This window comes from Micropterus salmoides, unplaced genomic scaffold, assembly GCF_014851395.1.
Source record: "Micropterus salmoides isolate LMB-PRFRI ecotype aquatic unplaced genomic scaffold, ASM1485139v1 Ms_hic_scaffold_2, whole genome shotgun sequence".
Classification (NCBI taxonomy): domain Eukaryota; kingdom Metazoa; phylum Chordata; class Actinopteri; order Centrarchiformes; family Centrarchidae; genus Micropterus; species Micropterus salmoides.
In genome coordinates this window covers 3,428,120-3,441,182 of record NW_024041150.1, presented here as the reverse complement: position 1 = coordinate 3,441,182, position 13,063 = coordinate 3,428,120, and the positions used below count along the sequence as shown (strand labels likewise).

The 13,063-nt window shown below is 39.2% G+C and overlaps 1 protein-coding gene across 1 annotated transcript in view; it reads left to right on the top strand.

The window, feature by feature from the left end:
• Window positions 1–13,057, top strand: part of LOC119913415 (echinoderm microtubule-associated protein-like 6) — a gene marked incomplete at its 5' end in the record, with an annotated part of 30,562 nt that extends 17,505 nt beyond the window's left edge. The window contains 9 exons of the mRNA XM_038732829.1: window positions 4,353–4,510; window positions 5,061–5,175; window positions 5,256–5,444; window positions 6,571–6,743; window positions 6,991–7,153; window positions 10,070–10,173; window positions 10,416–10,569; window positions 10,871–10,971; window positions 11,678–13,057. Coding sequence (XP_038588757.1) covers window positions 4,353–4,510; window positions 5,061–5,175; window positions 5,256–5,444; window positions 6,571–6,743; window positions 6,991–7,153; window positions 10,070–10,173; window positions 10,416–10,569; window positions 10,871–10,971; window positions 11,678–11,702 — 1,182 coding nt within the window. The remainder of the gene's footprint in view (window positions 1–4,352; window positions 4,511–5,060; window positions 5,176–5,255; window positions 5,445–6,570; window positions 6,744–6,990; window positions 7,154–10,069; window positions 10,174–10,415; window positions 10,570–10,870; window positions 10,972–11,677) is intronic.
• Window positions 13,058–13,063: the final 6 nt, after the last annotated feature.

The window sequence follows — 13,063 nt, the reverse complement described above, 5'->3', positions numbered from 1 at the left end:
CTTTCCTTATCTGCTGCTGTTTAAAAGTTTAATAGACACTGGAATAAATACATTTTTAAATGTATATGTAAATACATTCTCTGAATAGTAGTCAGAAAGCTCGTTGGCCTTTTTTATTAAAGCTAAGTCTGCAGAATCGTCTGAGAATTTAATATATAATTGTTAGGGTTAATGGCTTCTACACTCTTTGGGTTTAGGGTAAAAAGGACAGGTGAGAGTACCATTAACACTGACTGAATTTAGTATCAGGACAGGAGGTCTCCACTTACGTCACATGATACGGGACATGACTCCAACTAAACAAGCCCACAAACAAAAAGAAGAAAATGCAAATCAAAATTTTAAATTATATTCATCCCAGTAAATAATCAAATCGAAGAGCAACACCATGGTTTTAATACATTTGAACAATCTGCATGTATAGCTTAGAAAAAGAAAACATCTCTATTGAAGGAAAACAAGAGTTATTTAAAAAAATCTATGGGGTCATTTTATTAATATTATATAAATATCTTGAAAATACAAACTTGGAAGCAGCAGAGCGAATTTAGAAATGATTGAAATGCTAGGAGAAACATTTTTTCATATTTCTTTCTATTAATTAATGAATAAATATGTATTTTATTTTTTATTGAATGTATATTGATAGTTACGTATCATTTTCTTGTTACAGTACATTATAAGTACATTATATTTCAAAATAAAATCATACAATGCAAATGTGCAAAACTGACAAATTGTGTTATTAGTTACAAGCAAACTTGTTGTGTATGCTGTCACAGAAACTTCAGCAGTAAATTTTAACTATAAACTGTGTGGAATTACATTTTACACTTTAATGAGCTGTGACTTTTAACAGTTCTGGCTAAATCTGTCCCCACACTCAGAGCAGCTAAAAGCCGTCGGCGGAGTGTTTACTCAGATGCTCTGACCTCTTCCTAATAATCATCGCTGTTTTCAGTATCAGAGGAGTCTGAGGCCTCGTCATGTGCATCTGCTTGAATTTGTGGATTACTGGCTGGTTCTGGTCTTCCACAGTCCTCTCCCTCAGCTTCTGTTTCCATATGTTGAGGTGAGCTGCTGGCCTCTCTGCTCTGCTCAGTGTGGCTCAGATGAAGCTGTAAGGACTGAGGTTTCTCTTCACCAACTTCACTCCTCACTCGGACCGGAGGGACTGTGAACTCGGTGGTATCAGCACGCTCGGCTCCTTGAAAGCACTGTCCTTCCAGACTGGTCCAGGATTCCTCCTTTTCCTCTTTAATCCATGGGTTCTTCTGGTCCAGACAGGGGCTCAACTCAGAGGGAACATCTGAAGGGAAAAGTTAAACATACGCACAAATATTAAAGACAACTGCAACTTTATTCTGACACTGATGATCAGTGGTACCATTACTAAACGTCAGTGTGATCCCTGATGATTCCTTTGCTTCAGTAGGTTTGGTTGTGTCCACAACGTCTATGACAAAACATTAGTTTACAACCAGTTTTTAAATAAAACGTAACAATAATGTGAACAACAGTTCCCTCAGGCCTCAGATGAGACAACCAGGAGCACTAACGAACCATTGGTATCGATCATCTTGACAACGAGCCCACAGAGGTTAAATAGCTGAGGTTCCCTTCAGTCAGTCAGAACTGAAGAAGTCTCTTGGATGAGGGATAAAATGTCTTTGACTATCTTCAACCAGTTGCCCTTGATTTTAACCCTCCTTAGATAACTATGACCTAGATGACCTTCACAGACTTCAAGGGACCAAACCTTATGGTTCCTTTTTTTAAAGCAAGGCCCCTTTCCAGTATGATTCATATTTTCTTTGGACCCTTGCCTTCATTTAGAAAAATACTTAAGCTCATCCTCAGCACTGCTCCACTGAATATAGTTTTAATTTTTAATTTTATTTATTTATTTAAAAGGGAAAGTGCATATCAATGGTCATCTTAGCTTTTCAGCAATGTAAATATGCCAGAATTAACCCGAGGGCTATTTTCCATCGGTAGTCCCAGATGTTAACCATTTTTACAATTGCTTCTATATTAATGTACATCGCCTGCTACGTAGCAGAAGGGAGTTACAAATTCAGTTTCACCCTATAACCTATTGTATTGTATAAAAATAAATCTACCTACCTAAATAATATTACAATATTTAATTTTTACTAGTTGTTTTTATCATGATTTCATGTTCCAATGATGGTGTACTAACATATCACGTTAAAAGATGATGATATATGATTTATGTTATTAACTATCTGACTTGTTTCTGCTGAAAACATGTGGAGAAAAAAATCTGGTATTGCAGGTGTTACAAAAAAATTTTATGCTAACATCTGTTAGCATTGAGTTGCTTAGAAAATGACTACACGGGGCAACTTTTTTAAAGCATGTTACCATGTTCAACTGCCAGGTTAAACAGGTTAGCAAACATGCACGAATAAAAAAAGAAATAGTTTTTAAAATTAGATAAAGTGTAACTGACCCTTGAAAACTGACATTTGACTAAATGAAATGAGTGTGAACAACACTAAAAATGTACAAACCTGGGCCATTTTCTCTCAAATGAGAAAGTTCCTTCCTGTAAAGTTCTGTGGTTCTTTCAAACATCCCAGATATGTCCTCAGCAACAGCGTTTAGTCGCTCAGTCATCAACACTTTCAGTCTTTCTAGGTTTGACATTTTCAGCAGCTGTCTCAGGGGGGATATAAAGAGTTTTGCAACAGTTAGCTTCTCAGCTAGCAAGTGCTAATCTTACCCTGATTTCAGATAGAAACGGCTCTTCTGTGTTGCTAGGTTACCACTCTGTCATTCTGGTTCCAGCCGGTTCCGGCTAGCTAGCTAAACTAACTTTAACAGTTTAATGCAGCACACTAACTGTAGCTAACATTCAGATTATATTAGTATAAATAATTATAATAAGAATAATCAGATGAACTCTGATAAACCAGATGTGGATTAGGTGTTGAGATTCAGTTATAAATGCAGCAAGTTAATAAAGTGACACCTTCAATCACACAATGATTAAGAGCACACAGTTAAAGGTGCAGTAGTGATTCTGGAGAAATCCAAAACCTTCACAAAAATCGCGATATAGAGCCAGTGTTGGTCATCTTACTTTAAAAAAGTAATTAGTTACAGTTACAAATTACTTCTCCCAAAAAGTAATTGAGTTAGAAACTCAGTTACCGCATTGTAAAAGTAATTAGTTAGCAAAGTAACTGTGATGTTATTTTTCATTACGTTCTATAACAGCTTTAATGTCAAAGATATTTATATTAACTGATTAAAGAATAAAAACACTATATACAGTATTTTAGAACATTTGGTATTTATTTGAACTCAATAGATTGCAGCCTGCCATATGATATGCATAGAAATAAAAACATATAAAAAATAAAATTTAAGTGCAAAATTAAGACACACAAATGTAAACTTGGGTAAAAAGAAACAACGGAAAATCTGGCCATTAAGTATTATTGAACAATAAACAGAACATATCCAACTCTTAAATATTCAGTGCAGTAACCAAATTAAATATTGAAAATTGATGGACGTGGATAAAGTCTTTTTTCCTGCATAAACATTCTTGCCTTTAATTTCAATCAGCGAGAAGTAACATTAGTGCCGGTACTTCCAGTTCGAGAACGCTGAATTTCCCTGGCTCGTCGCCATTGTGGCAATGAAAATGCTAACAAAGACATCAATGAGGTATGGTGTGCAAAAACCACCACCTACTTTGCACCAATACAAAGAGGGGCTCTGACCAGAGTTGAGGAGCTTATAGCTAATTCTGCACTCATTAATGACGTCTCTCAGAAACGGGTCTATAGCTGAATCCTGGTTGTAAGCAGAAGCAGACACGCCTTCATTACTGTGATAGATGTAAAGGATTCAATTTTTGCCAAAATATCTCTCAAAGAGATCTTGTTGAACCAGTTAAATGTAGAAAATATAGTCACCTCATTAAAATAAAGGATATAATCTACACATCACATTAGCATTTGCAAGTTTAGCTCTCATCTGTGTAGAAGTTGTAGACCAGTCTACAGCAGGCACATGAGAAGGCTGCTGTAGAAGAAGACAGCATGTCACCATTGTACAGCACATTATGTTCTTCTGGTCCTAACATGCATTTATTTCAATAGCTGGCACTCAAAACTAATATCAAATTGTATTACCACACTGGACAAATGAGACACGTGCATGCTGAGTTATGAATCTGAAATTTTTTGTTTTATAAGAGGCCCCAGGTGGGTAAAACAAATATTTATCGATATGAATGTGATTAATTATTACTCAGCTAAAAGCCAGGACAGGTTTGGTTCAGTAACATTTTATTCCTAAATGTGTGTTTGCAGAATAACTTGACATTCACCGGCGCCATTAATGGGGACGTGTACGTGTGGAGGGATTACTACCTGCTGAGGGTGGTGGCGAAGGCTCATACAGGGCCAGTCTTTACCATGTACACTACGCTGAGAGACGGACTCATCGTGACCGGTGGCAAGGAGAGGCCGTGAGTAACACCAACAGCTGATGGCAAATGAGCTGAATGTATTTTGCGTTAACTGCAGTTTCCAAACATCATTGTAACAGTAAAAAATGCTTTCTTTTAGAGCTTAACACATGTTATCATTGTTTTCTTTCATCAGTATAATAATTAACACAGAGGTTGTCTCATTATACATAAACTTGTTAATAAATGCCTGAGTTCATTTTAAACACAGACTTCCCAGAAGTCGCACATGTCAAGACTTTTTACCCAAATTTATTTTCATACCAGAATTGCACTGGGTACATTTCATTACAGTGAGTAGTCAAGTCTAGTAAATCTCTATTTAAACAGCACATTTTATACACAGGCAAAGTCCTGGGCAACGCAATGTGTTTAACATGACAATACGATGGCAATACAATCATACAAGTGCCAGTGCAGAATAAACATATCAACAGGTGTTAGTGCACTTATACAAAGAATCAGTGCAGAATATACAAGTGTCAAAATATACACATATATACGTATAGGACTATTAAAAACAAACAAATGCTTTGTGTGTGTGTGTCAGGACTAAGGAGGGCGGTGCGGTGAAGCTCTGGGATCAGGAGATGAAACGTTGTCGAGCGTTCCAGCTGGAGACGGGACAGCAGGTGGAGTGTGTTCGATCAGTCTGCAGAGGCAAGGTGAGAGCTTTAGATTTTTTTATCCCTCAGTCGTCATACTTCCTCCGTCCTGCTCATCAGCTTCATCTTTCCTTCCTCAGGGTAAGATCCTGGTGGGGACGAAGGACGGGGAGATCATCGAGGTGGGGGAGAAGAACGCAGCGTGCAACCTGCTGCTGGACAGTCACGCTCGGGGAGGAATCTGGGGTCTGACCGCTCATCCTGCTAAAGAGCTCTGCATCACCGCCAGCGACGACGCCACCATCAGACTGTGGGACCTCACTGACAAAGTACACACTCACACACACACACACACACACACACACACACACACCCACCCACCCCATGGCATCTGGCTGTGTATTACTGCGCTCTAGCTGTGCATTACTGCGCTCTAGCTGTGTATTACTGCGCTCTAGCTGTGCATTACTACACTCTAGCTGTGTATTACTGCGCTCTAGCTGTGTATTACTGCGCTCTAGCTGTGTATTACTGCGCTCTAGCTGTGTATTACTGCGCTCTAGCCGTGCATTACTGCACACCAGCTGTGTATTACTGCACACCAGCTGTGTATTACTGCTCTCTAGCCGTGCATTACTGCTCTCTAGCCGTGCATTACTGCACTCTAGCCGTGCATTACTGCTCTCTAGCCGTGCATTACTGCACTCTAGTCATGCATTACTGCACTCTAGCTGTGTATTACTGCACTCTAGTCATGCATTACTGCACTCTAGCTGTGTATTACTGCACACCAGCTGTGCAATACTGCACACCAGCTGTGTATTACTTCTCTCTAGCCGTGCATTACTGCTCTCTAAACTTAAGTTATCACCTAAATCAATTCATGATAGAGAAGAAGAAAAAAAAACAGCTGAATGCCTGTAGCTAGCTTAGCATATCTCAACACATGCTGACCACTTTCTAAAATACAGAGACCTCTTGGCCTTTATTGAACATTTGTTAAAAGTACAAAGAATCAGAAACAAGTTTGTTGCCAAGTCGATTTTTACATGTAAGTAATTTTCTTTGGTGTTGTGATGCTTAACAGTAAAAAAATATACAAAGTAGGAGAAAATATAAAGATATAAGATGTAAAATTTACCATGTGCAATGTGCAAAGAGAGATAAAGATACATAGATGTACACAATTAGATTAAAGTGATGAGTTGTGTCGGCTGTGGAGGTTAAATCGATGTGCAATTGAATATATTTATGTATAATCCACCAATTGTTGATCCATATTTCTGGAGTTTTACATTAACCCATGTCAGTCACTAGAAGCATTGAAAGGTAATTAGATCCTTCCTCCAAACTATCCTGAGTGATGTTTATTGATAAGATCACTTCACAAATCCTATTTTGCTTAAAGTACATTGGATGAGTGTTAATTCTGTTTCTTTTTTTCTCTTTCTGTAGAAACTGTTGAACAAGGTGTGTGTTGGCCACGCAGCCCGGTGTGTGAGCTACAGCGCAGATGGAGAGATGCTAGCGGTGGGGATGAAGAACGGCGAGTTCCTCATCCTCCTCTCCAACTCGCTGAAGATGTGGGCGAAGAAAAGAGACCGCAGCGCCACCATCCAGGACATCCGGTACGAGAGAGAGGGAGTGGAGGGGGTGACGGAAAGAGAAATAAACCGCAAAAATACAACAGAAGTCATGAATTTCACAATATACAAATATATGTAAACCAAAAAAGATAACATCAAGAACAAACAAGGGCAGGAAACAAAAATGTATTTTTACAACATTTAAACAAAACACAGAAAATGTGTAAATCCCAGACTGAAGAAATCAGAATAAATACCAACTAAATACTCAAGCTTAACATTTGTGCAGGTTCAGTCCAGACCGGCGGCTGTTGGCTGTCGGTTCGGTGGAGAACACGGTGGATGTGTACGATGTGAGCGGGGGGCCAAGTCTGAACCGGCTGGTTTACTGCAGCGACATCCCTGCTTTCATCCTGCAGCTTGACTTCTCTGCTGACAGCTGTTATATACAGGTATATACACACACACATGTACTGTACATACTGCTGACAGCTGTTATATACAGGTATATACATACACACATGTACTGTACATAGTACTGACAGCTGTTATATACAGGTATATACACACACATGTACTGTACATACTGCTGACAGCTGTTATACACAGGTATATACACACACACATGTACTGTACATACTGCTGACAGCTGTTATATACAGGTATATACATACACATGTACTGTACATACTGCTGACAGCTGTTATACACAGGTATATACACACACATGTACTGTACATACTGCTGACAGCTGTTATATACAGGTATATACATACACATGTACTGTACATACTGCTGACAGCTGTTATACACAGGTATATACACACACATGTACTGTACATACTGCTGACAGCTGTTATATACAGGTATATACATACACACATGTACTGTACATACTGCTGACAGCTGTTATACACAGGTATATACACACACACATGTACTGTACATACTGCTGACAGCTGTTATATACAGGTATATACACACACATGTACTGTACATACTGCTGACAGCTGTTATATACAGGTATATACATACACACATGTACTGTACATAGTACTGACAGCTGTTATACACAGGTATATACACACACATGTACTGTACATACTGCTGACAGCTGTTATACACAGGTATATACACACACACATGTACTGTACATACTGCTGACAGCTGTTATATACAGGTATATACATACACATGTACTGTACATACTGCTGACAGCTGTTATATACAGGTATATACACACACATGTACTGTACACTGCCCACAGCTATTATATACAGGTATATACATACACATGTACTGTACATAGTACTGACAGCTGTTATATACAGGTATATACACACACATGTACTGTACACTGCCCACAGCTATTATATACAGGTATATACATACACATGTACTGTACACTGCCGACAGCTGTTATATTCAGGTATATACACACACACATGTACTGTACATAGTACTGACAGCTGTTATATACACGTATATACACACACATGTACTGTACATAGTACTGACAGCTGTTATATACAGGTATATACACACACATGTACTGTACATACTGCCGACAGCTGTTATACACAGGTATATACACACACATGTACTGTACATACTGCCGACAGCTGTTATACACAGGTATATACACACACATGTACTGTACATACTACCGACAGCTGTTATACACAGGTATTTACACACACATGTACTGTACATACTACCGACAGCTGTTATACACAGGTATTTACACACACATGTACTGTACATACTGCCGACAGCTGTTATACACAGGTATATACACACATGTACTGTACATAGTACTGACAGCTGTTATACACAGGTATATACACACATGTACTGTACATACTGCCGACAGCTGTTATACACAGGTATATACACACACATGTACTGTACATACTGCCGACAGCTGTTATACACAGGTATATACACACATGTACTGTACATAGTACCGACAGCTGTTATACACAGGTATATACACACATGTACTGTACATAGTACTGACAGCTGTTATACACAGGTATATACACACACATGTACTGTACATACTGCTGACAGCTGTTATACACAGGTATATACACACACATGTACTGTACATACTGCCGACAGCTGTTATACACAGGTATATACACACACATGTACTGTACATACTGCCGACAGCTGTTATACACAGGTATATACACACATGTACTGTACATACTGCCGACAGCTGTTATACACAGGTATATACACACATGTACTGTACATAGTACCGACAGCTGTTATACACAGGTATATACACACACATGTACTGTACATACTGCCGACAGCTGTTATACACAGGTATATACACACATGTACTGTACATAGTACTGACAGCTGTTATATACAGGTATATACACACACATGTACTGTACATACTGCCGACAGCTGTTATACACAGGTATATACACACATGTACTGTACATACTGCCGACAGCTGTTATACACAGGTATATACACACATGTACTGTACATAGTACTGACAGCTGTTATATACAGGTATATACACACACATGTACTGTACATACTGCCGACAGCTGTTATACACAGGTATATACACACATGTACTGTACATACTGCCGACAGCTGTTATATACAGGTATATACACACATGTACTGTACATAGTACTGACAGCTGTTATATACAGGTATATACAGGTACACCCTCTACACTAATGACTGTCTCAGCCCCAGCCCCATTACACAGTATTATATATATTTAGATAACACAGTCATACTTGCACTTCTCAAGGACAATAACTCAGCCATGGCATATCAGCAATCCAACTCTCACTTCACTCAGTGGTGCACAGACAGTGACCTTCTCCCTAATGTCACCAAGACTCATTGAAACCTGCAATAAACCCAGTAAACTGCCACTCGCACTGCCACATCTCCATCAACAGTGAGCCAGCTGAGATGTTGGAGAGCTTCAAGTACCTTGCAATCACCCTTGACAATAAACTCAGCTTTGATCATCACACTACCGACATCAATAAATGCTGCTGTCCATCAGGAAACTCAGGGTGCTCTCAGTCACTACTACACTGCACTACTGTACATCTCTCACAACTATTCGCTCATTACAATAGTTCACGCACTGTACATACTGATAATACACCTTGCTATTATTCAAGGTTTTATTTAACTGATGTATCTAGGCTACTTAACTATTTAATTATTTCGCTGCTGCTATTACTGTTGTTATTATTATCACTACTTCTGATGCTGCTATTACTGTTTGGTCTAATTGGTCTCCCTACTCCAAACCCCTCAGTGCTCAGTGACACTACCATCACACTCAACCCCATATATATTTTCTGTGTGCGCAGGTGTCCACAGGAGCTTATAAGCGACAGGTGTTTGAAGTTCCTTCAGGGAAGCTGATGAGCGACCAGACCATAATTGACAGAATCACATGGGCAACCTGGACCAGGTAACACACACACAGTATTCAAATTATCTTTAAAAACTTGAAAGTCAAATAATAAATCCACAAGTCTCCACAAATGTTTTATCTGCCTTGTGATTTATTTGTCCATCTAATGTTGTCTAACTCTGTCTGCCTCCAGCTGTTTTATAGTCCTACAGCTGTAAAAGTAAAACTTTCTGAAGTAACTAAAATGTGCCGTGTTCAGCTGTTTTGAATCAACACTTCCTGTCTCTTCTCTCCCGCAGCATCCTGGGAGATGAAGTGTTGGGAATATGGCCGCGAAACGCAGACAAAGCTGAAGTCAACTGCGCGTGTGTGTCTCACGCCGGCCTGAACATTGTCACCGGCGACGACTTTGGATTGGTCAAACTGTTCGACTTCCCCTGCACAGAGAAGTTTGTGAGTCACCGACATTTTCATTTTTGTAAAGTAGCGTTGGATGATTTGAGTCTATAACGGCTGAAAAGAGCTGGTAGACCACTGAGTGCCCATGGGAGCTGTTCATGAGCAAAGTGGGTGAGAATTTGGAAACATTAAACAATAACAATTTAGACAGAGAGATATATATTTTCTGGGTGGTTGGATAAAATCTGGGACTTGTATAACCAGCAAGCATCACCGCACCCTTTGAACGACAGTAACAAAGATAATTTATTGTTTGTTTATTGAAGAGAAATGTGAGAATTTTTTCTGTCTGCAGGCCAAACACAAGCGCTACCTCGGCCACTCGCCTCACGTGACCAACATCCGCTTCTCCCACGAAGACAGATACGTGGTCAGCACAGGAGGAGACGACTGCAGGTGAACTGATCACTGATCAATAACAGACGATCACCTGAAACCCAAAGCAGCTGCAGTTTGAACATGAAACGTTTAGATTCTTCTCTTTAAGAGGGTGTGTTCACTCCACTGCTGAGATAAAAACTGACTCCTCTCTCAAAAATAAAAACACAACGTGCGACCGTTTAACTTCAACAAACAAAACATTTAACCAAGAATGAAATCATCTGCGTTTCTGAAATATTACTGATGACTTTCAAGCAGAAATAAGACTCAACATTTTAGTCACTCCACATGCATGATGCGTTTTTTAACTCAAACTCAGCTGAAAGTCTGACTTCTCATTTTCTCAATTTAGTAACGTACAAAGCTGAAAATAAAACAGAAATGACACAGGCACATATACAAAAAGTACACATCTGTAATTTCTCTGTTTAAACACAAATACAGTAGAAAAATGTAAGAAATAAAACTACAATACAGTCTATTTACACGTATAGTGATTTTTATTGTTATTTTTTAAAATTTTATTCAGTGTCTATGTTTGCATGAAAATCATTGAAAATATTGAAACATACATTGACACGAATGTCTGTACATGATATATAAATAAAGTTACGTTCCTTTAAATAAGACTCCAGAGGGTAAGATGTCTTGGTGACAGAAACTGTAGCTGTTAAAGAGTTTCTAACGTTGAACTGTGTGAACGTCTGTTTGTCTGTTGCAGTGTGTTTGTGTGGAAATGCCTGTAAACGCTGAGACTTCTGCCGTCTGGTGACGCTTTTATTTAAAGCGCCTTAACTGCACCACAAGTGGATCCAGAGGGAGTCAAACCCACGACCCGAGCGTATTCGCACCTGTTTGTTCGACAGTGAGTTTCGACGGTAGAGATGGAGGAAGACTCTCTGTTGACTGCTGCAACACAAAGCCGACTTCAGTGATTAGGTGAGATGTTTAGATTTGGTTGGCTTCAGATTTTTTTGTGATGAGGCAGGAAACCACAGACTGCAGCCAAACACATGAGACGCTTCATGATGGATCACATGACCCTGAACAAACCACGAGGAGACGTAAAGACGCAAAAGAATCATTCACTTTTTAAGGAAACATCAGATGTTTTTTCTTGGTCTGAACAACTGCTCATTTAGAAGCCAACCAGCTTTGAAACATAAGTCATGTGACCACACTACCACAGCAGTGAAGGAGAGGTTTAATTCTGCATAAAGCAGTAAATCACCACCCCATCTCCTGCTACCCAGAAGGCCTTGCACAGGGTCATTGTTGTACTCGGTGCAACGAGGATGGCAAACAAACTGCACCTCCAGGTCATTCAATAATCATGTGACCATCAGGAGTCACAGAGTGTCAAACATAAAGAGAAAAAGGTTCAACACAACAACATTTTGGATTTTCATAAAGAAAATCTATTTTCTCTCAAACAAACCTTTTGAAACATTGAGTGTTTCCTCCTGTCCAGGGGTCAGATGCATAAAACTTTGTACACACAAGACAGAAATATGTATTCGTCTGATGTACGAAGCCGTGCGCACGCATTGTTCTGTTTTATGAATCTCAGTTATTGTGGAAATGCTCATTTCCACTCCCAACGTGAGCCTTCGATATATGACAAACTTCAATAAAGGACTGCTTCAACTTTAAACAATACTGACATGACTGTATGTTCACTGAAAGGGTTACTGAGTGCTGGAATTATTCCTCCTGTTCAAACGTGAAATTAAAAGATCTCTTCCTAACGCACTTTCAAATCCACCAAGTTTAACCAAAGATAAAATGAGGCGTCAGCAGACTGAGTGAGACTAATCATATTAAAAAAAATTCATGTAGCTGACGCTTTTATCCAAAGCGAATTACAACTGCTATACAAGTAAGAGGTCGCACGAGTCTGGAGCAACTAGGGGGTAAGTGTCTTGCTCAGGGACACATTGGTGGATGTGTCACAGTGGGAATCGAACCCAGGTCTCTCACACCCAAGGAATGTGTCTTATCCACTGCACCGTCACCATCCTTATTCTTTCATCATGTGGTTAGGGTCATGAAACATCAATGATAGCGAATAGAATTCAGTCAAATAATATATATATTTTTTTATTCA